The sequence below is a fragment of the Callorhinus ursinus genome, unplaced genomic scaffold (assembly GCF_003265705.2).
Source record: "Callorhinus ursinus isolate GAN/ISIS: 27379988/994484 unplaced genomic scaffold, GSC_fseal_2.0 scaffold13, whole genome shotgun sequence".
NCBI lineage: Eukaryota > Metazoa > Chordata > Mammalia > Carnivora > Otariidae > Callorhinus > Callorhinus ursinus.
In genome coordinates, this window is record NW_027397075.1 from 19,412,477 (window position 1) to 19,437,055 (window position 24,579).

At 40.2% G+C, this 24,579-nt stretch overlaps 2 protein-coding genes across 6 annotated transcripts in view; both read left to right on the forward strand.

Annotated features, from left to right (window-relative positions):
- The window catches only part of AHCTF1 (AT-hook containing transcription factor 1), a 77,694-nt gene extending 64,984 nt beyond the window's left edge, over positions 1 to 12,710 (forward strand). For all 5 annotated transcript variants that reach the window (XM_073899885.1, XM_025878097.2, XM_073899886.1 and 2 more), the window contains 6 exons: positions 770 to 852; positions 2,475 to 2,683; positions 4,222 to 6,187; positions 10,200 to 10,333; positions 11,372 to 11,454; positions 12,249 to 12,710. In XM_073899885.1, the coding sequence (XP_073755986.1) occupies positions 770 to 852; positions 2,475 to 2,683; positions 4,222 to 6,187; positions 10,200 to 10,333; positions 11,372 to 11,454; positions 12,249 to 12,438 (2,665 nt within the window). In that variant the 3' untranslated portion in view covers positions 12,439 to 12,710. The remainder of the gene's footprint in view (positions 1 to 769; positions 853 to 2,474; positions 2,684 to 4,221; positions 6,188 to 10,199; positions 10,334 to 11,371; positions 11,455 to 12,248) is intronic.
- Positions 12,711 to 12,858: 148 nt separating this feature from the next.
- LOC112828810 (kinesin-like protein KIF28P) overlaps positions 12,859 to 24,579 on the forward strand; it is a 64,169-nt gene continuing 52,448 nt past the window's right edge. The window contains exons 1-3 of the mRNA XM_073899887.1: positions 12,859 to 13,759; positions 19,661 to 19,855; positions 24,200 to 24,403. Of these exons, the coding sequence (XP_073755988.1) occupies positions 13,691 to 13,759; positions 19,661 to 19,855; positions 24,200 to 24,403 (468 nt within the window). The 5' untranslated portion in view covers positions 12,859 to 13,690. The remainder of the gene's footprint in view (positions 13,760 to 19,660; positions 19,856 to 24,199; positions 24,404 to 24,579) is intronic.

Genomic DNA, 24,579 nt, shown 5'->3' on the forward strand with positions numbered 1-24,579 from the left:
ATAAGTCTTAAAAATACATCTATAAGGGCGCCAGTTAAGTGTCTGCCTTCAGCTTAAGTCATGATCTCAGGGTCCTGGGATTAAGCCCCTTATCAAGCTCCCTGCTCAGCAGGGAGTCGGCTTCTCCCTCTCCCCCCCACATTCATGCTCTCTCTCAAAATCTTTTAAAAAAAAAATCATATATAAAATAAGTATATATTCCAAATGCATGTTTGTTCTTGAATTTATTTTATAATTTTATTTGTCCCATTTAAAAAAAAAAATCACGCTTTTGTTGGGTTTTGGGAAAGGGCCTATTCAGAATAGGAAGGGATCACTGTCCCCATATTTCCAGAACTTAATTTCACCAAGTGGCTTAATACAGGTTCCATTGGTCTCCTACTGTGAGTCTTTTTTCATACTCTTTCCAGTTAATACTAAAATATTGAACCTGATTTTACTGAGTATATAGGAAATACTCCATAATATCTGATAGACTTAAGAATGTGCCCACAGATAATTAAAAACTGGCATACGTGTAATTTATATTGACCAGCATTTTAAAATAATTTTATTTGTAGTTGAAAGCCATGCAAATTAGAAAGTGGGAATACCAAATACAGCATTACTTGTTTCTAAATTCACTTATAAATTTTATAGTGTTATTTAAAATGAACTTTGGTGGTAGTAAGTTCTCCGAACCTCGGTTTTTATTACCAAAATGACATGTAGCAGAGCAGAGCAGTTGGGACCTTCTTCAGCACTAATGCACGTATTTCTGTTTCTAAAGGAAAATCCTCACACTGAAATCCCAGGTACCAGTTGTAGACGAAGGACTAGTATCTGTTGAGACCACCTCTGCATTTAGAGCAGGTAACAGTCAATGTGTGTATTATTTTGACTTTAGAATTAATTTCATTTTAGGGGCACCAGAGTGGCTCAGTCGGTTAAGCATCTGACTCTTGATTTTGGCTCCGGTCATGACCTCAGGGTGGTGGGGTGGGGCCCTGCATCAGGCTCTGTGCTCAGCATGGCGTCTGCTTGGGATTCTTCCTCTCCCTTGCCAGTCCCCAACCCCCTCCCCGGCTCACACATGAGTGCACACGCACTCTCTCCCCTCCCCCCCCAAAAAGAAACAACAAAAAAGAATTATTTTAGTGTTTTAAGAGTTTTCTTACCTCAGTTCTTACTCTTTGATCAGGTTCCATAGCTGTAAGTAGCCTTGTGTTCTAAGGAGATGTATCAGAGCAATGAGTTGCTTGTGAGGCGCTCTGTGGTCTAAAAGTAGACGTCTTAGAATGGTTTTTGTGGACATATTTTCCTTCAGAACATCAAAGAAGAGTAAAATCAATTACCAGTCCCCAGCCAGGCGGCGTATCTGCTTTTCTGTCTTCTGGGACTCCAGTATCTACATGGGGCAACTTCTGTTTTTTAACTTAAGGCCAAGATTGGCTTTTTATTAGTGGAAAATAATTACAGATGACTGCATTTGCTCTAGGGAAATTAACAAATATGTAGAATTCATTTGATTTTGTTTTTTCAATCCAATGACTTCATTCTTTCACACACTGATAATTGGAAGGTAAAGTGCTTATTTTCCCACTCCTCTTTGCCAAACGGACAGATGAAAAACTTCCCTCATTTTGTTTTATAAGCTGTCTTTGTATTTTAGGGATACCAGGCCCATTATCTGTTAAAAGCATGCAAATATTTTTTCCTTGGTTTTTTTTGTTTGTTTGTTTCACTTTTTTATTGGGGTGCTTGGATGGCTTAGTCTGTTAAGCATCCAACTCTTAATCTCAGCTCAGGTCTTGATCTTAGGGTCACTTAAAAAAACCCCAAAAACCTTTTTACTGATTTTTGTTAAACACTAAAGGGTTTTGATTTAGTCAGATTCTCCCCCCCCCCTCCACCCCAAAATGCTTTGGGTGTCGTTCACAAACCCAAATGACATTAAACTATGAGTGCTAATGACATAGAAAACTTAGTCAAAGAGGAATGTAAAAGATGAGGATTTATTTTTTTTAATGAGCTGTCACCCTCCCTCAGCTCCCCTCTAGGTTTTTTGTTTTTTCTTTAATGGTAGAGTATATTTTTGGCCATTTGGATGCTTTCTGCCAAAAGAGAGATACCTAGTCCTTTTCACAGTGAGATACAGCCCAGACTGCAGGTCCCTCTTGTCATTATACTGAAGTTTCACAGTAAGGGCCGGAATTATACCTAAGTTGGAAAAAAAAACAAAAAAAAACCCACCATTGTCATTTTTAAGTGTAAAATTTATCTTCCATGTGTTTGTAGAAAGCAGATACGTATTGTTTAAATTGGATACTGAAGAGATGGGATTAATATGTAAACCCTCATAAGGCTTTTCCCCTGTAAGAAGTTAGAAACTATTGGGCAATAGGACAGTTTTTCAAGGAAATGTTCTCAAGTGCAGTATGGCCTTTGCCTTTCTCTTGCTTCTCAGTGTGTGTGTCTTTTTGTTTTCCTTTCAGCTCTGGCTGATGTGCACGGTGATAGTGGAGACTCTGGGCTTGCTGTCCCTGAAAGTCCTGTGATCTCCGAAAATAAGCCTGACCAGGAAATAACATTGAACTTACAGGAAGATCACAAAGTAGAACTTGATGTCCTGAAAGCAAGTGTTGACTTAGCGGAAGAAAAGCCTCCTGTTTGTGACGATCCTCCTGATCCTCAAGAAATTCATGTAAAAAATTAATTTTTTACTTTGTTGTTAGTTTTGGTTTAGTTAGGTTTCAAATGATAGTTTAAACCTAATGTATTCATTTATTTGACTGTTGTATAAAAACCTCTTTTTAATGTGCGTTAGAAAAAAGCATGTAAATATTTTGTGGATTATAAAAGAACACATCCTTTAAGTGAGAAATTGTTTTTCGTGACCACCAAAAAGCTATGTTAAAGAAGTCAGAATTCTAACAGTTTAATTTATGCTTAGTATCTGGTTCAAATGAAAGTTCTTTTAGCCATGAGAAAACAGATACTGGCTACTCCAGAGAAAAGTATGACAACTAAACTATTCAGAGCATTTGAAAATAACTGAATACAGTTAGATAGGATTGTTCCCCCATGCATACTTGTAGGAGAGTGCTCATTAGCTGGCTGGGGTTTAACTTCTATAACACAAGAAAGGATTTCTTTTCTGTCTTTCTTTCTTTCCTTTCCTTTTTTTTTTTTTGTACTTAATATGAATTATGGTTTCTAAAAATTCCACCATGTTTCTTTTAATATCAACAGGCAACTTTATATGATAAATGAATGTAAGATTAAAAAAAACAAACCACTTCTAATTTATAGAAATGTGATTGTATAGTATTTGGGAAGTTTCTTAAATCATAAGTGTCATGGTTGTCCATATTCATTTTCATGAGTATTCTCACTGTAAAATAGATGGATAAAGTCCCCTTACTTCAGCCGGGAAGCTAATAAAAATTGTGGGCGTGGTATGAGTGAGAATCCTCATTTCTGGGTATTTCCAGTCTTCATCTCACTGAATGTGTGGGGAGTGGGAAAATGTCATTGTCTAGGTGGGTGGTAATGTTCTACCTTCTTGGTCAGGAGATCTCTCTGTTACTTTCTACCTCCTCCTTTTTCTCCCCCTCCCTTACCAAAAGGTAAATGCAAGGACCATTCCTTCTTCCACCAAACCCTTGCAGGAGAGGTACTGAACTTGAAAGCCTTAGGAATTTCATGGTTTATGCAGCCCCAGCAAAGGGAAGAGGATTGAGTCTAGCCCAAGGGAGCTTATGTAGGTGAATTCTTCTTCAACCTTATGGGGATCATGCTGTTTAGAAAAAGTGTGGTTAGTTAGGGATTTTGGGGATTACCATTAAAACACAATTTGGGGGTTGTGTCTTTTTCTCCAGTTAATGTTTTTTTTCGGGTGAGAACAGAATAAGTCCTTAAAATTAGCATCATAGTAATTTTCAGGGTTTTGTAAAGACTGTCTTTTTTAGCTAAGGAAATGCGGGATTTCTATTTTAATTCCATTCAGAATCTCAAAATCTTTTTCTGTCTAGTTATTTTGACCAAGTAATAATCTCTGATTGCTTAAATGGATATTTTTATAAAATAAGCCCATAAGTATGTGCCATATCAAACGTAGTTTATGTTTAACAATTCATATACCAAGGGTGAGATGATTATTAAAAAACTGTATGCTTTAGGCTAAAATAAATGTACACGTTAAAATTCTTTAACCAGTCTCTTATCTTTAATTCATTGTAGGTGACTGAACATGAAAAGCTCGGAGTTCAAGATTCAGAACACGAGGCTAGGAGTCTTTCATTTAATGAGTTGTATCCCTCAGGGACTCTTAAGCTCCAATATAATTTTGATACCATTGAGCAACAATTTTGTGACTTACCTGATAACAAAGACTCTGCTGAGTGTGACGTTGCCGAAGTAGACGGGGAACTTTTTGGGGCTCAGAGCAACTTTACCTTGATATTGGAAGGTGAAGAAGGAGAATTAGAGACAGGTGATTCTGCAGCATCTAATGTGTTAGCTCCAGCGGCAAACACAGTAGCTGAGGAAAAACATGTATGCAGTGAGGAAAACGGTGGACACGACGCAGAGTTGCCAACGGTCCTGACTAGTGATCAGGAGTCCCAGAAGGTAGAGACCTTACCATATGTGCCTGAACCAATTAAAGTAGCAATCGCAGAAAATTTACTAGATATAATTAAAGACACAAGAAGTAAAGAAATTACTTCAGATACAGCGGAACAGCAGTCCATTCACGAAAACATACCTTTAATAAGCCAGCAGGTCACCAAGGTAGTCAAATCTACGTTGAAGACTGTTCAGGAAGCAAGTACAGTGACTATAAACGTGAGCCAGCTTGATGACACGATTTCCTCCAGAACTCGCAGGAGAGGACGTGTCCAATCAGCACAACAGGAAGAGTCCGTAGCTGTTGCTACTCCTGACAGCCTGGGCCTTTTGGATAGGAGGACTCGGAAAAGGAAAGAAATTTCTGGGGCTTTTGAAGGTGCCTGTTCTGATGTCAAAGTTATATCTCAGAACCTGCAAATACCTCAAAATTCTGTGACTCCTAGGAGAGGAAGGAAAAGGACAGACGATAATCAGGACATGTTAGAAAGTGATCGTCCTATGGAACAGGACTTAGAGGTTACTCCAGATAGCAGACTGAGGAGGGCAAAACCCTCTCAGCTGTTGGAACCGGCTGCTGGAAAAACTAAGCTTTCGTCTGTTACAAAAAAGACTCCTAAAGGAATTAAAAAACCTGTGGAGTACCCGGAAAGTGTTGAAATGGTAGATCTAGATCTGACAGTTAGTAAAGTAGCACGTCCCAGTGGAAGTACCCGAAAATTGAGAAGTGCCACTCTAGAAGCTTCTAAAAAGACAGGACATAAGCCAGGTGGAGAAACTAAGCTTTCGTCTGTTACCAAGACTCCTAAAGGAATTAAAAAATCTGTAGACTCTCCGGAAAGTGTTGAAATGATAGATCTAGATCTAAAAGTTAATAAAGTAGCACGTCCCAGTGGAAGTACCCGAAAACTGAGAAGTGCTAATCTAGAAGCTGCTGAAAGTAGAGGACATAAACCAGATGGAAAGCCCATGGACCAGCCACCACCTGTCAAGCCTGACAAAGGTCCTAAAAAGAGGGAAAGTAGCACACTCGATGTCACAGAAGACTCCAAACTGGATTCATCGCAGCTGAGTCTTCAGGCAGAGTTTGGTAGACCTAGGAAACGTGGTAGACCAAGAAAAGTTAATCCATCTGAAGATGTCGGATCCAAGGCTGCCAAGGAAGTGAAAAGTCCCAAGAGGAGGTCAGGAACTTTCAGCAGCCAGAGGAGGTCGGCAAGAAAGACCCCAGCCAAAAGAAAGACTGATGTTGCAAAAACAGCCTTAGAAAAATCCACTTTAGTGCCAAATGAACTTGCTGTGGTGACTGGCTCTAAGAAAAAGCTTACAAAAAGGACTGAAGATTCAAGCCAAACATGTGCATTACGTTCGGTATCAGAAAAATACACTGATGAAGAAATGACAGCTATGGAAACTGACGACCTGGAAGAGAGGGGGCTTGCCCCAGCCGCACCGCCAAAATCGTCCCGCAGCACAAGGACTCGATCTAGCAAGGCCATCTCGTTTCCCGACCTCTCTGAACCAAAAAACGAGTTTGTGTTCTCTACTCCCGTGTCAAAGGTTCCAAGGAAAGAGAAAGGTACTTTTACTTATATTCAAAGCACAGTTTTCCTCTCGCTCAGTCTTCAGCTTAAAATTCTGTTGTGTAAAGCACAATTCGATTTGATTTAAGACCGTAATTATTTCTCCTAAAAATGATTAGTAGTTCCAGGAAATTCCTCTTCCCCCCTCCAAAAAAGAAAACACACTTTATCTTGAAATAGTAAAATTTAAAGATTTTATATTTCAAAGTTTAGATTCAGGAATTTTCTGTTTCACTGTGACTCTTCCTGTAATTCACTTGACACAGGTTTAATCTTCTAGAATAGTACCATTTCTCTTCATTCTGCCCTGACATAAGTGACTTAATTTCTCCTCAAATAGAATCAGCATTTTTAATCTAAGTGCTGCTGTGTTTGGCTCATGTCCCAGAAGATATCCGCAACCTCAAATTGTTTTGAAGGGAAGGAGCAGTAGAATTTTATTGATTAGGTTACAGAAATTATTCCAGTGCCTCCTCCCTGTTGCCCATAAATTGGCATGGCTGCATGTCCAGCCTCCCTCATTGCCCCTGATGAGCTCACGACTCTGTCGTTGGGTTAGTATAGCTCATACCTTGCCAGTGGGGGTGACGTGTCTCCCCAAAGGATGAAAATATCTTATTAGGATTCGGGAGGGGGGATGTTTCAGTGAAGCAGCCAATTAAGAGAAAGGGTCTAAAAGGTGATGATGTTGAAGGAAATGTTGAGACACTGGTGTCGCTGAACAGAACCTGTTAGGGTCGTTCTTGGCAAATGTGATAAAAATGGTTAGGTGAGCAAAATGTAGTTGTTCACTTAAGGTTGAAGATCTGAATTTCAGCAAAGCAGCTCAGGGACTCGTTAAGTAAAGTAGGTGACTTTGTTGTATTTATTTAACCTTTCAGAACTGTGGTGTGTACTTTTAAAAGCATTAGTGAACATCCTGTAGAGTTAGTTGCCTTATGACTTGAGGAAGGCCACGCGAAAGATAAGCCATTTAGAAATCTGCAAACTGAAAATTTTCTATATTCAGCATTCACTCTGCAAACACTGTTTAAACGTGTTGGCTTATGCAGTCATTTATTTTAGTTACATAGTCTGAGCCCAGGAAGGGGCCCTTTGCCATCAGATTGATCGTTTGTTTTACAAAATAACTTGTAACAGTTGCAGGAGGTCTGTCTCCCACCCCCAACCCCGTTTTTAAAAATAGATCTTTGATTTTACTGTAGGATTCCGTTTTTTACAGTTTGAGGAAAGGGAGGTCACGCCCATACTTTCCTTGGAGCAAGATGCAATGACCTGAGTGTGTCGGATTTTAGCTCACTTGACTAAGCTGCTAGATCAGATAAATTGGAAATGCTGCAGCGCGGGTAGCAGAAGGTCATTAACACAATTCTTTTACACTTTCCTTGTGACTTAGAAAAGTGTAGCAAACACCCAAATTGTGTGGTATTTTGGCAGATGTCTCAGTAATTCTGATCTTCGTCATCTTTACATACTGGTCACCTGTATACCCACGAACTACAGCTTGTTTCTGTAATAAAATACATGCCTGCCATAGAAAATTAGAAATTCAGTGTGTTATCCTCTCGCTATCTGAAGGACCGATAACCAGAGTTCACATTTTCTTCCAGCTGTGTGTCCAGAGACATATTCTGCTGCTTCTTCCCCCTCGCTTCATGAGCATTTTCAGATCCTCTCAAATACCTTCTGGAACCGGGGGTGGGTGTTCGTGATTGTGTGTGTCTCGTGGCTTCCCCCCCGGTAGGCTTCCCGGCTGGCACCGCCTCTCACCGATGGGCCACACATGCTCGTACCTTCTCCTGTTGTGTATTTGAACCATTGTCAGATTCTCTAGTGTTAAAAACAGGCACCTTCTCGCGTTAGAAGTGGTGAGAAATTGGGGACTGAGATCTCTCATTTCTGCCACTCACTAGCTGGGCAGCCAGTCCTCTCACTTTTCCAAATCTGGCTTTCTCACTTTGACGACGAAGGGGACAGTACCTGCCCCGCAGCCTTCTGACAAGGCAGTCACCATCACCAGCGTCCAGGGCCTCCTTGCTTCTCTTGCCTTCCGGCTAGAGTTCCCTCTCTCCTACTCTGCCCATTCACGTTGTCTTCTTAAAGCTCTTTAGGAAGGGCAGGAAGCACAGAGGAGCAGGCACAGAAATACTACCATACGACCTGAAGGCAGTCAGAGAGACAGCCATCTTAGAATTTAGTTAGAGGCATTTTGCTGGTCAGAAAAATGTGAAGCTTGACATCTCCGTGGATTCTGTCTAATTTCTGTTACTCAGCAGCAAGCGTTTAAGAAGGGCCTGCCGTGGGCCTGAGGCTGAACTGGGGTAGACGTTCGTCAGGTGATTTGATTCCCGCTCCAGCGCAGTGAAGTGTAGCTACTGCTCTTCCTTCCTTCCACAGTGAGGGGAGGTTGAAGTTCAGGGAGACTGAGCCCTCACACCACCCAGGCTGTGAGGCGGTGTCCCGGAGCCCACCTGCTGCCTGTTCAGAGCATTGACCAGTACGTTCCTGGCTTTAAAGCCGACATTTTGGGACGCCTTACGCCTTCGGTAGCGCTGGCATCAAAACTGCCCCTCAGGAGACGTAGAGAGGTGGGTGAGGAATGAATATGCCAAGAAGTATCATAAAGTCTTGTTTGGCTTAGTAGAAGCACATGGAAGAATTGGGGGAGGCCGAACATTTTTGCACACAATAGCAGGTGTTCATATTTCCTTACTTAATCCTTTGAATTGTAGGGGGAGATGTAGGGGAAGAACATGGGCTGGTCTTTGAAAAGCCAGGGCAGTTGTTGCTCCAGGTAGCCTAGAAAGAGAAAAACAGCATGTTTTCACTTCCTGGAAAGACCCTAGATAGGTTTCTTTTTAACGAAAGAGGAAGGTCACCACCAGCACCCCCACTGTTGCTGGCTCTGCCCCTAACCCTCTGGCAGCAGAGAGAACTCTGATTTCTGACCTCACCTCAGTTTTTTCTTAACAATCATGTGCTTTAAAAGCAGAATTTGATGTCTTACAGAAGTCTTGACTGTCCAGGTGGGTGAAATAATGTTGAACTAGACTTGGAGAATTTTATTTCAGGACTGTAAATTCTTGAAATAGTAAGCAGCTACTGTGGGCCACCCACGCTGTTCAATCCTCTCATCTTCACGATGACTTGATAGGTTCTGTTATTAATCCCATTTTATAGAAACTGAGGCACAGAGGGGTTTAACTCATTTGCCAAATGCAGGAGCTGGGATTTAACCGGTGGCAGACGGCTTTAGCGGCTGCTTCCATAAGCAATGGCTACTGGCCATGAATACGGAGACCCTGTGTTGAAAACAAAATCTGAGATACAGTCTGTGATGTCTGTGATGTTTTTAATTACGTATTTTGAACGAGTTCTTAATTAAACCATTTTTATTTATCTATGGCATTTCTTCCTATCAGTCTGTTCTTCCACATTCATTACTTTCTCTGCTTACTTTTTCCCTTTATGGCGGGGACTTTTCTGTTGTTGCTTTGACCCGAACAACTAGCTCAGAATGAGCTGGAAGGAAAGAACTTTTGAGTCTTCTTTGAAGATAAAATTACTTTTGTAAATGAAAACGTCGTCTCTGGAATAGGAAGGTTTACAAAGCAATCTAGCTCAGCTTATGTACAAGATTATCGCTTCTCGGCCTTTTGGCTAAGATCAGGTGTAGCTTATGTACAAGATTGACGCTTCCCTCTCTGAGAACATTTGAGGAGCAGTAAAGATTAGAATTAGTGGAATGATACAGTTCTGAGCTTTTTAGGTCTTATTTTTCTGTTGTAGTGTTACTTAGTTTGAGGCGTTAGATGTTCCTGAACTTGGGGTTTGCCCTGTCGTTCCTCTCCTCCTGGTGCGGCCGCCATGCTCAGATGCTCGTGTCTTCCAGGTTGTCCTCCCGATGTGCGATGTGCGTCGTTTGTTCCAAGCTTTAAAAAAACAGATACTGGTACATATATAGATGGACATGGATACAGTGTGTTTTTTCTCCCTGCCTTGCTTTAGGGAAAAAAATAGAGGCTCCGGCACAGCTGCAAGAATTAGTTTCAGATTTACCTTCTCGGTTTGTCTTCTCGCCACCTGCGTTACGGACCAGGCGGAAAACCACATCTAACACATCCAGAGCTGGAGATGAACTGGTAAGAAATGCATTGTATTCGTATGCTTATTTAAACATGCTCTCTACTTGTTTAGGCAGTGTTTCCTAAATAAACCTCATTTATACTGAAAGCCCCAGATCACCTTGTCTGCACTTGGGGGGCCCTTCCCTTGGACACAGTATGTCACCGATGGTGTGTTCCTGGCAGCTATGGTTTAGATGACCCATTAGGGGAAAGGCTTTTAGCTTTTAGGGTCTCATCAGAATGATCTGGATGTGTTTCTCTAGATTAGAGGTCCCTGAACCCCCGGGATGTCTTGCACAGTCACACTTGGAGAGAGAGTGCTTCAGAGTTGACTGTATCACCTGATTGCACATAACCCTAAAATCAAAGCAGTTCCGGGATTGAGAGGGAGACAGACCCTTGTTTTAACAACATTAATTCATAAGCATTTTTTGAACTATCTGCTATGAGCCAGTTACTATTCAAGGACAAAGACTTAGAGAGAAATCACTTGGGCAGATTCCTGGTCTTTCAGGAGTTCAGTTTAATTGAAGAGGCTAAAACACACGTAATTACTTCACGGTATGTTAAGAATCATTTATGCCCAAATAACCCTATAGACGGAAGGTAAAGCAAACAGGCACCACTGGAAGAGAACCGTGGATCACAGAGGCAGTGCTCGGGGGCGGGGGGCTGCTTACAAATGGGTGAACGGCCATGTGCATGTTAAAGGAAATACGAAATGAATTCTAGGGAGGAAAACTAGTCTCTGGTGGCCAGTTCCTTTACAAGACGACGAGAGCCCGGATGTGGGCTGAGGCAGTGGGAACAGGAGCGCAGCAGACAAGGACACGTTCCACGTGAAACATGCGTGCCTTGGAGATGAGCTGGATGTGTGGGGATAGGGCTAAAGAGCGGCCCTAGGTGACCAGAGTTCCTGCTAAAGATAAAAGGGGTCCATTTGGGACTTCACTAGCCCTCTTTGGCCATATTCCTTGATGCAGGATAGAACTAATTCAACTTGGATTTCAAGTATTTACTTATGATTTAGCTTCTAAAATTTTTAACCCCTAGAAAGATAATGCTCCATCAGTAGAAACTGTAGGAAGGCCAAAAGTGAAAACAACCAGGACGGCAAAGACAAAACAGGCAAGCAGGTATGAACTTTTTTATACTGTAATTTTTACCCATTTTGTTTTGTAGATTAGATTTGAGAAGAGTCATAACTTAGAGAAATGAAGCTCTTCAGGAAAGGGTCATTCTTAGGGGCATTGTGCGCACTGGCTTGTGGCGATGGCTGGGTCTCCCCACACAGCAGTGAAAGCCAATCTGTCCTTTTTAAAGAAGGGTCACGGGGGTCTTGTTTTTGGCAGTGGGAGGTTTTACCCTTTCCTTAGTTAAGGTAGATAACTATTAATAAAAATAATTATAAACTTAAAAATCTTGTACTTATTTTACTAGTAGCAATAAACCTTCCATTCATGAGGACGTTTGTCTAGGTATATTGGCGCTTAGGCATGGTTGAATTTCATAAAAGTACAAAATAAATCCATTGATCTTCCTTTAAAATGGGCATCATGAGACTTTGGACCATAACTCATAACATCGTTTATGCATCATTTCGCTTTATATATATATACACACACACACATATATATATAAACGTTCATATGACGGAGGTATACCCGTCCTTGCTGATTGCTGCCGTGGGAGCGTTGCTGTTTCTCACACACTTCACGGGCCTCCTGGGCTCTCAGCCCACCGACATCACGTGAAGCCTTTACACAGCCTCCAGGTACCCTGTGTGACCGAAAGCTTCACTTCGCTTCTCAAATCAAAGCACCCAGAAAGGGTACTGCTCCTACAGGCTTTTTTCCCCCCAAGGTAATTGGGAAGTGGATTCTAGTCAATATTATAATGTATTCTTACTTGAATTGTGTTTTGTTTTCAGAAGCCAAGAAGAAGATAATTGGTCACCTCCTGCCGTGAAAATCCGGCTGATTTCTCCTTTGGCGAGCCCGGCTGATGGAGTCCGGAGCAAGCCTGGACGAGCGACAGCAGTGGCAGGAAGAGCTCCGGGAAGGAGCAGGAAGAAACTGTCCTCCTTTCCAAAGCAAGTTTTACGCAGAAAAATGCTATAATTTTTTTCAAGTTTTTAATGAACACCAGTTTGTAAAATCATCAGAATTGTGTGGATTATTAAAAATCACCTAATTTGGAAGAAAACAATTTGTATAAATTACTGTAGATTTTTGTAAACAGAAGGTCTTCAATAAGTACAATAACTCCGTAAGGAGTGTGATTCTTTTAGTCCGGGCAGTTTTTCTATTTTATATTAAGACTTCATACATTTATATAATATGTAAATATGGCTTCTTACTGGAATGTTAAATAAAGTGTATACTTCACAGTAGTTTGTGTCTGTTAGATTTTTGAGAGGGGATTTCTGTTTTAATAATGATTTTATAATGCTAGTAGGTATTGGTCCCATTTTCTTTTGCTACAGTTAAAAGGTATTAGACCAGCCTTAAAACGAAGATGATTGAAGAACTGTTGATTTTTTTTAAAGTTGCTATTTTATAATTTATGCACTTTGCTCCTATGATTGAGATTTCTAATCATAAAATGTATATATATATTTTTTTGCCTGTTACTATGTTCAAATCGAATTATGGGCATGTAATTTTGCCGCTTTTTGTAGTTTAACAAATTTTGTATATTCTACCTCAAATTTGTCATTTTCCAAGTAATGCATTGGTTAAATACAATGTTGGCATTTCTTGTTCAGCAAGCTTAAAGGCTCTTTACCTTTAAAGTCTCTTCATTCTTTAGAGACTAATCATCCAGGTTAGACTGATCGGTTCAGTGCTCACTAGCCTCCTGGAAAGGTTTGAGAAGAAAGGGAAATGTCGAACAAAACTGTTTCATGGCTGCTTGATACACCTCGTGTGTGCCTAGTATCAACAGAATAAGTCTGAACAAATTTTATAATATTCTTGCTGTGAAGGAGCTTGCTGTAAAATCACAGAAATCCCTTAATATTCAGGTTTGAAGACTGACTCATTTTCATAGGACGTCAGGCACAGACTCTTGAGGACGGGGAATGAGTGTGAGGTGGGAAGGGAAAAGAAACAAGACACTGTTGTCTGCAGTACAACTCTGTGCAGTTCAGTGGGGACGCTTGATGTAGCCTGTGAAACTCATCAATAAGTGAGTGCTGTAAAATAATTTATAACAGGTCATGGAGAGTGTGTAATGAATGGACCATTAATAATTGATTGTCTAGAAACAAACTGCTTGTGTTGGCTAAGCTTGTAATGTGTTAGTGTGAAGCAGAAGCACTGTGCTTTCCACCTTATTTTTCTACTAAATAAATACCACGGGAGATGGGAAATGATGACAGCGCCTCTGCCAAGTACTGATGGTGTGCGAGTAGCGGTGCGCGTGAGGCCTTTCAGTCAGGTTAGTGACGGAGGCGACGCCGCCTGGTTGAAACTCGGACTAGGACTTGCATTTTATTCCTTTTGCTAATGATCGTTATCAAACATGTATTCAAGCTGCTTGTCATTGATGGAATATTAAACTTCTTTAAATGAACTTGTTAAACGAGTAATTTAACGATCTCTACTTAATTAGTAAACACGTAACCTCATTCCTTTGCGCAAGTAGCTCAATAAAAAAATTGATGAGAGAAACGTACTGTCAAGTTAATAATTCTTTAAACCGATGCGGGTTGGTGAATATAGATACATGCTGTTTTTAATAAATGTCCTTTGCACCCCAGCTGCCCATTCAGCTGTGTTGCTACAACACTGGAGGATAAAATAGAGGTGATACTCATTCTGGGACCCTGTAGCAATCTCTGATTATCAAGGCATTAGTTACAAATTTTAAGATAATTCTGAACAATTGGCCCATTCAGTGAACTTTTGACTGCTCGAATCAAACGTGGTACTAGAGAAATGGGATACAAAGCAGCTTGCTATCTCATTATGTAAGTGAGTAATTGGTGGCAGAACGCATCACAGTGGTAAGGCAAACAGCCCCCAGAGACTGATCAGGTCTAGTTCATTCTACCTGGCTCGGTCATGAAGACTGGAGATGGAGGCATTTCAGATGACCCAAGGGCCGAGTAAGATTCGGACAAGGATATGCCAGAATGATGAGCAAGGGCATATTGGACAATAGTCCTGAATGGCATCCAATGAGTGCAATGGAGACCATATATGAGGTCTTCCTTCCCATTTGGACCTTGTTCAACCTGACGCTCTTCTCTCTGGTCCATCAGTATTCAAGATTGTTTTGCACATTTTCAGTTGGTGTCCATGATTTCCCGCCCCCTAGCATTCATCTGTATCCCAGAAAATACTTCAGCAACCAGGCAACATATCATTGGATAGCGTTTTATGTGAATAACTGGACAACTTCAAGTGTAGCGGCTCATGGGGGCTTCTAAAGGGGCATGGCTTTTCAGCAACCTGATAAACATGTCAATTGTGAGGAGCAATTTAATGTTTTAACCAAGAAAAAGGAAATAAAACTATCTTATAACCTAATCTGTCAATACACTATAAAGTAATTATTCCAGGGTATTTTTCGCTGGCCTTTAATACTGCTAGAGTAGCTACAAGTTTTAAACAGTAAGGAGGTAGAAAGTAGGCGCTAAGTTAATTACATGGCTTTTAGGACCCCTCATCAAAAAGATTGCATTTGATCGCATTCTACCACCACCATTGGCTAGCTTATACTAGAACAGTAGCAAGGAGAGCGGACCAACTCGAGGTGACTTTAGGGTGAACGGTTATGGGGCATGCCTGGACAACTGGAGCCTGTCTGGGTGACCTGGGCTCTAATTCTCTGACTTCCGGTCTTAATCCTTGTGGTGGGGTCGGAGAACCAGCTTGGTGAGATTGACTGTGTTAGAAGAGGTAGCACTTTCTCAGGAACCTTTGAAGTCAGATGAACTTGGGTTCGAGACCTGACTTTGTCACTCACCCACTGTGTGACCTTGAAGGTTTTAAGCTCTCTGAGCCTTGGTTTCCTTCTGTGCAAAATGGAGATGTTGATACTTCACAGGCTTATATTTCAAATACTAGATGAAATAATGTGTAAATCAACACAATTCCTGACCAATAAGCAGCGTTGTTATTAGCCACTATCATTTTTTCTTATTTGAGAGAGCCACCAACACTATGGGGGGGGGGGGGGGGTGCGAGGGAGGGGCAGAGAGTCGAGCGGACTGCACTGAGTGCTGAGCTCAATCTTACAACACCAAGATCACGACCGGAGCCAAAACCAAGAGTCTGGATGCCCAACCGAATGAGCCACCCAGGTGCCCCTGCTATAATTTTTTATAAACATTTTCATTGAGATAGTTCACCTACTATAAGGTTCCCTTGCTTAAAGTCTACAACTCAGTGATTTTTTAATACATTCACAGATAGGTACAACTATCACCAGTTTCAGAACTAAAATTTTTATGACCTCAAGAATCTATGCCATTTAGCTCTATCATCCTTATGCCTCTGGTTCTAAGCAACCCTTAATCTAACTTCAGTCTCTATTATTTCCCTGTTCTGTACAAGTCATGTGAATGGGATTAGTCTTGTGACTGGCTTCTTCAATTTAGCATAATGTTTTCAAGGTCCATCCATGTTGTAGCATACACCAAAATTCCATTTCTTTGTGAATGGTTACTATCGCATTGTATGGATATACACATTTTGTTTAATCCATTCCTCAGTGGATGTTTGAGTCGTGCTGGCTTTGTTCACAGCCTTATCCACAGGATATAATGCTGCTATAGACACTCGCGTGTAAGTTTCTGTGTGGACATACGGTTTTATTTCTCTTGGTTTACACCCAGGCTGAGACATATAGTAACTAGTTTATTTGTTGGAGGAACTGACTTCCAAAGCCAGCTGTACCGTCTTCGGCTCCCCCCAGCCAGTGTACGAGGGTTCCACTTTCTCCAATCCAATCCAGTTACCTGACTTTACTATAGCCGTTCTGCGTGTGACGTGGTGCCTTATGGTTTTGAATTGCAGTTCCCTGATGCCTAAGGACGTCATGTATTTTTTTCATATTATTGTCCATGAATGTATCCTCCTTAAATGTCTATTCAGATCTCTTACTCATTTTTAAATTGGATTATCTTTTTACATTGAGTTCTTTTGGATACAATTCCTTATTAGATGTATGATTTGCAAATTTTCTCTCATTCTATGAGCTATCTTCTCACTTTCTTCATGGTGTCCTTTGAAGAAGAAACGTTTTTAATTTTGATGAAGCCTTTTTTTTTTTTGAACTCATGCTTTTGGTGTTCTGAGACTTCTTTGCCCAATCCAAGGTCAGGGATGTCTACTCCTGTGTGTTCTCTTGTACTAATAGCTCTTACATTTAGGTCTTTGGTCCGTTTTGTGTTATTTTTTGCATATGGTATGAGGCAAGGGTCCAAGTTTATTGTTTCTGCATGTAGCTATCAAGTTTTTCCAGGACCGCTTCTTGCAAAGGCTATTTTTTCCCCATTTTGGCAGCCTTGATGAAAATCAGTTGGCCACCGAGGCCTGGGATGAGTTCTAGACTCTCCATTTCATTACATACGTCTGTATGTCTATCATTATGCCCATATCACGCTGCCTTGGTCACTGTTTGGTTTGCACTAAGTTGTGAGATTGGGAATTGTGAATCCTACTTTGTTCTTTTCAAAATGGTTTTGACTATTCTGGGTGCCTTCCAGTTCCATGGAAATTTTACCATCAGCTTGTCAATTTCTACAGAGAATCAGGTAGGATTCTGATAGAGATTTCACTGAATTTGTACATCAGTTTGGTGAGTGTTACCATCATAATGCTAAGTCTTCTGATCTATGAATGTGGGGTGTTTTCCAATTTTTAGATCATCTTTAGTTTCATTCAACAATGTTTTGTAGTATTCAGAAGATATGTTTTGTACTCCTTTTGTTAACTATTCCTGAGTATTTTGTTCCTTTTGATACTATCAGAAATGGAATTTTCCATTTCATTTTCAGATTGTTCCTTTCAAGTGTATATAGTTGATTTTTGTGTATTGATCTTGTATTTTACAACCTTACTGAACTAATTTATCAGTTCTAATAGTTTTTTTAGTGAATTCCTTAGGATTTTCTATATACTAGATCATGTCTTCTGCAAAGAGATCATTTTATTTCTTCCTTTCCTATCTAGATGCCTTTTATTTCTTTTTTCCTACCTACTTGTCCTGGCTAGACCCTCCAATACAATACTGAATAGAAGGGTTCAGAGTAGAAATCTATAGGATATTAATTATGGGTTTTTCGTAGATGCCCTTTATCTGAAGAAGTTCCATTCTATTTCTTAATTTCTTACGTGTTCTTATCATGAAAAGGTGTTGGATTTTGTTAAATGCATTTTCTACATCTATTGAGATGATATGTGATTTTGCTTTTCATTCTATTTGATATATTACATGAAGTCATTATTTTAAAGTAAACCTGAGATTTATTTTAATTGAGTATAGTAAGCTGATAGACACAGAAACAACTGCTTTAAAATTTCCAAGAGAATGGAGCATGCCACACAGCCCCATGGGGAAGTATCAAGGTCAGTCAGAAGTCAGAAGGAGCACAGCCCACAGCCTTACTTTGGTTTCTGCAGGAAGGAATGGGCAAGGCATAGTGGGTGAGTTTGAGCACTTTTAGGATTATATAGTTTGAGTAATTCCAGGGCTCTGGGCTAGAGAGGTGGTCTCTAGTTGTCAGGTACCTGGCCCTCGGGTGATTTTGGGCAAGGGAAATATTGGCTTGGTGTGTGAGAGTTAAGTAAAGGAGGTCCCTGGGAGATGGACTTGGGATATGGACTTTGGGTTGGTTGGTTTACATGAAAGGCAAGTTGTTTACTATCTCTAGGGATTCATTAGCCCTGGAGGGACAGTCTCTCTAGGCCCCAGGATGTCAATGCATTATCAAATATAGAAAATAGAAAACATGATTAATACAATCATTTTCAGATGTTAACCCAACCTTACATCCTTGGGATAAATCCCATTCGGTCAGGGTGGATAATTCTTTTTACATGTTGCTGGATTTGGTTTGCTAATAATTTATTGAGGATTCTTGCATCCATATTCATAAGAGATATTGGTCTGCATTTCCATTTTCTTGTGATGTCTTTGTCTGGATTTGGCATCAGGGTAACACTGCCTTCATAAAAGCAGGTTTGAGTAGTCCCTCTTCTATTTTTTGGCAGAGTTTATGAAGAATTGGTATTCTTTAAATTTTAGGTAGAATCAGCATTCAAACCAAACCAAACCCTCTAGGCTTTTTCTTTTTCTTTTCTTTTTTTATCTACTTCAATCTTTTCACTTGTTATAGGTCTATTCAGATTGTCTATTTCTTGAGTCAGTTTCAGGAGTTCTGTATCTAAGACTTTGCCCATTTAATCTAAATTATCTAATTTATTGGTACCCAACTGTCCATCATCTCCATTATAATCCTTTTATTTCTCTAATCATGGTCCCTGGGTCCGGGGGCAGGGACAGCGCAAGCTGCTTCCTGTTTTAGAATCCCAGCACTTGGTGAGTGTGGAAGAGCAGCCTGAGATCGTCTCAGCTTATCTGCCCTGGCATGGACACCCCCCCCCCCCGCCGCCCCAGGGGCTGGAGCAAGCACGGCCAGCAGCCTAGTATTCTCAGCGGGATGCACCCAAAGTAGAGAGAGCCTCCACTGCATGCGTGGGCACTGGGTAAAAGAAGGAATCCCACCTCTCACCAAGTCTCTCCCAGGAGATGAAGGTAGGATGTGAAATGCTGGAATCAGGGGAGAGAGGCAGCCTTGTGGTGTTGGCTGCAGCAGTCTGGAGTAGAGTCTCCACCTGGCTGAGTGGGCAGGAGAGAGGAAGGGAATGGTCTTGCTTCAAATACCAGACTCGACTTTCTAAACAACTGTGGTACTTTTCCTTGAAGAGATGTTTTGTCATTGGCTGTCTGCCCAGAGGACCTTTTCCAGAGTCCTGAAATGGTTGGTTGTTTTTCCATTTTCATTTTTTTCATGAATAATTTTCACCAGTTCCACTGGGGAGCGAAACAAGGAAGTTCTCTGTTGCTATAGTTACTGCCATTAGCATAGCTGGGTGTTAGGCTATTCTCAGAAAACTAACATTGCTACAGACAAGCCTTTCAACAATTCTGAGGGGGATAAGAGCCGCTGCTTGTCATAACAGCTGCTAAGAATAACAGAGAACAAAATGAATAAATGGTAAGTGCCTGACTTAATTTTTTATGAGGTATGTCTCAAGACTTGCAAAATAACTTGGATGACAAAGGAAAAATACAATGATTAACTCTGAATTTGTAATTCGACTATAGAGAGAGAAGACTTCTGGGAGCAAATGTGTGATTTCAATGCATTCCAGGACCACCACAACCATACGAGACCCCAAGAATCCAGAACATAGGAAGACATTTACTTTTGACCTGGCATATTGGTCTCACGATGGATTTCAAAAGGATCAAGATGGTGTGTTTATTTCAGCTGATCCTAGCAGTCAATTTGCAAGCCAGGTAAATTGCTTTAAAACACAACTCAAAAGGAAAGGTGTTTTGTTTTTTTTTTTAAATGAAGTGTTAACAGTAGAACAGTACAATTTTTTAATGCAAGCATGCTATGATATATACTTCCATTTGAGAGTTTGCTTTTAAATGTATTCCTTTTTCATGTTAAACATGAGGTCCCAAAGTACAGCTATTGCCTAAATAATTTTTAGGAACTCAAATCAATTGATTTGCCAATATACTGCCATATTTTGAAAAAGAAGTGTCAGTCAAATCAATTATATTTTGCCTCTCTGAAATAAGCAAAATTTGTGACACACACAGCCTTTGAGAACTCTTGTTTTATCAAGTATTTGTCACGTGCCAAGCATTATTCCATCTTAAAGTTGCCTACAACTTGGTATGGGGGGACAGGCAAGTAAGTGCATTCAGAAATGTTCCATGTTCTGGGATAAGAATACAGGAAATGATGAAGTACAGTGGAGAGAAGGTCGTTGCAATCTGGACAAAGCTCATTAAGTTTCTTGGATCTGGGTGTGTATAGTTGCAATAAAATTTGGAAAAATTTCAATCATCATTTCTTCAAATATCTTTTGCCCGTTCCCCATCTTATTCCCTCTGTGATTCCAACCGAGCTTGTCCCACAGGTCACTGAGGTTCTGTTCATTTCCCCCAAAACTTTTCTCTCTATTCTTCTTGTCTGCCTATTTGTCTTCCAAACTCAGCTGAAAACTTACAGCTTTTATTAAACCACTCCTAAAAATACCCCCTGTCAAATAGTTCTGACTTCACAAACTCACTAAAAGGATCTCACGGACCCTGGAATGCATTTTGAGAACCACCGTCCCAGAGTAATCAATTTAAAAAATCAAACAAGGGCGCCTGGGTGGCTCAGTTGGTTAAGCGACTGCCTTCGGCTCAGGTCATGATCCTGGAGTCCCGGGATCGAGTCCCGCATCGGGCTCCCTGCTCAGTGGGGAGTCTGCTTCTCCCTCCGACCCTCTTCCCTCTCGTGCTCTCTCTTTCTCATTCTCTCTCTCTCAAATAAATAAAATCTTAAAAAAAAAATAAAAAATCAAACAAAATTGTAACTCATCAGTCAATTGTGGGGAAATGGGATTAGGAAGCACTCAATCCAAAGCACAGCAGGAAAAGACGGGAGAAGTAGAATACAAATAGCGAGCTGGTAAATTTCATGTCAGCCACGTCAGTTAGTACAGCAAATGTAAATAGACGTGCCAACTACAAGTCAGAAATGATCAGATATCATCGGAAAAGCATGACCCAACTCTGTCTGTCTAGGAAACCCAATTTAAATATGGACACTACCATGTAAACCCTATGAAAAAAAAAAACTACAGAGGCCATATTTACATCACATAAAGTAGAATTCAGCACGAGAAACATTCCATAATGATAATTTATTAAGGAAACATACCATCCTAAATGAGATAATAATAGAACTTCAAAGTACATGAAGCAGAAACTGCTAGAAATTGAGGAAGAAATAGACAGATCTACAACTGTCATTAGTGATTTCATCACTCCTCTCTGAGTAATGGATAGAGCAAATAATCAGTACTATACAGAAGACTAGATCCACACCATCAGCCTAATTGACCACTGTGTAATAGAGAACACTTTTGCTACCCACCACCCAACCACAGCACAACACATCCTTTATATGTGACCATGAAACTTCCATTACGATAGACCATATTCCAGGTCATAAAACTAGTCTCAATAATGTGAGATAACTGAAATCATACAAAGTATGTTCTCTGACCACCAAACTAGAAAGAAATGAAAGATCTTAGGAAAATCCACAAATATTTAGAAAATAACAGACTTCTAAATAATCCATAGGTCAAGGAATAAACCATAAACAAAATTAGTAAATACTGTGAATAAGAAATTTAGGGGAGCCTGGGCAGCTCAGTTGGTGAAGCGTCTGCCTTTGGCTTGGGTCATGATCTCAGGGTCCTGGGATTGAGCCCCGCCTCAGGCTCCCTGCTCAACGGGGAGTCTGCTTCTCCCTCTCCCCGCCCCCATACTCTCTCTCTCTCTCAAATAAATAAATAAAATCTTAAAAACAAAAATTTAAAAATTTACCAAAATTTGTGGGCCACAGCTAAAGGTGAGGCTTAGAGAAATTATAAAGCATTAAGTTATTAGAGAAGCACAGTCTCAAGTCAACATTCTAGTCTTCCACCTAAGAATTTAGAAAAAGAAGAGCAAATTCAACACAAAGCAAGCAGAGGAAGAAATAAAGAACAGTAATTAATGCAAAATAGTAAAATAATAGGAAAATCGATGAAACTCAAGCTAAATTCTTTCAAAAGATTAATGAAATTGAACCTCTAGCCAAACCAATCAGGAAAAAAAGATACAAAGTACCAAAATGAGAAATGAGCCATCACAGCAGAATTTATAAACATTTAAAAAAAACAAAAAAACAATAAATAAATAAATAAGGAAAATAAATAAATAAAATAAATAAAAAAATGGAAAAAATTTTATGAAAAATTTATTGCTGATACATTCAACAGGTTAGATGAAATGACACAGCTATTGAAGGTCACACCAAAACAGAGATAATTCAAGTAGCCCAAAAAAAGTTGAATTTATAGTTAAAAACCTTCTCACAAAGAAAACTCTAGGCCCAGATGCCTTTGCTGTGAATTCTACCAAAGGAAGAAATAATGAGAATTCTTTAAAAAAAAAAAATCTTAGAGCTGAAAGAAGAAGGAACATTCAATTTTTGAGGCCAATATTACACCAAAACCAGCCAAAGATTACAAAAACACTACAGACCAATATCCATCATGAACATAGACAAAAAAATTAACAAAATTTCAGCAAATAGATTCCAACAATATATTTTAAAAACAATAAATTTCTATCAAGTGGGACTTTTCCTGGGAATATAAGATTGGTTTAAGATTTGAATATCTATGAAATTCATCATATGATCAGAATCTGGGGGGGGCATATATGGTCAGAAAAAGCATGTGACAAAATTCAACACCCAATCAAAATTAAAACTCTCAGCAAACTCAAAAGATGACCTGAAATACATGGGTGAAATCATATTTGATAGTGAAAGGCTGAATGTGTTCCCCCCAAGACTGGGAACAAGGTAAGAAGGGCCAATCTCACCATCTCTATACAACATTTACTGCAGGTCCTAGCCAGGGCAAGAAGGTAATTAATAGAAAATGAATGATATGCAGATGAAAAAAGGAATAAGTAAAACTGTTTGTACATGACATCATTATCTATGTAAAAAGTATGGGAAAAGTATGGTCATGATGTTTTCAGAAACCATGGGTCAAATTCTGTATTTTAGGCCTGAAGTTCCCCTAACCCTTGTAGTATAATAATTTCTATTCCTTTCTTATGAGAAATGAACAGTAAGATTGGCTACTGTCTGTTGTCCATATATAAATCATACTATGTTGATATGTGCATCTTTCCCAGAAGTAAAAATTATACAGATGATACAAATGTACCTATTACAGGGATGCCTGAGTGGCTCAGTCAGTTAGGCGTCTGCCTTCGGCTCAGGTCATGATCCCAGGGTCCTGGGATCGAGCCCTGCATCAGGGTCCCTGCTCGGCGGGGAGTCTGCTTCTCCCTCTCCCTCTGCCCCTCCCCCCACTTGTGCTCTCTCTTTGAAATAAATAAAATCTTTTTAAAAAAACAAAAACAAATGTACCTGTTTCAATGGAGGGATCACGTAAAACTTACCTACTATTTTATTGATATTAGAGACCAGAGAAGAATGTCTACAGATAAGAGAATATTGCTGGCTTTGACCATGACCCAGATACTGAAAGAGCCAGACCACATCCTCTCTTTCAAGCAGTTGCGGGCACAGGCATCTGTGTCTCCCACTTAAAAGGGGGGTGGGCACGGTGAACATGTACTTGTGCATATTGTAGAAACGCTCCAGAACCGCTGGGTCTTGTGGCAAAAAAAAAAGTTCACCAGCAGAGGACTAAAATTAGTTTGGGCATTTGACTGATCTCTATCCCCTGACACCTTGAAATTGTTTCTATTTGCTGAATATTAAAGACTGAGCCAGGCTAGGTTTGGGCCAGGCTGTGAGATGCACAGATTTGCTTATGGGATACCAGCTAGTTGAAGATCCATGGTGGTCAGTGTCTTCCAAATTGCCAACTCCCTTTTTGGTCTCCAGCTTTATTCCACTGGTTCGAAGTATCAGAGTTTTCTATCAAATAGGTCGTATGATACTAATTAAGCAATTGGTCAAAACCAGACTATTTATTATGTGTTAAGGGTATTGTGGAAAGCATGTGCTGAATGCAGTGTCTGTGATCTTCTTTCCAGAAGGATGTTTTCCATGATCTCGGCAGGGGGATTCTGGACAGCGCTTGGCAAGGCTATAATGCCACCCTCCTAGCCTATGGCCAAACTGGCTCTGGAAAAAGCTATTCCATGGTTGGGTTTGGTGCAAACAAGGGTATTATTCCAAATGTGTGCGAGGAGCTCTTTCAAGCAATTGAGAAGCAGGAGGGAAATGAAGAATACCAGGTATGCGTTATCCGAAATCCCTTCTTCCAGGAATTCCTTTTTTTCATTTTGGAAACTCCTGGCTCCAAATGATCAGCATCTCTCTTTCAGGATAATGTTAATTTTCCATACCAAGATCTTCTCAGGATTGCAAAATCAAGTCGCTGCTAACTAGAATGCTGACATTTTCTGGTTCT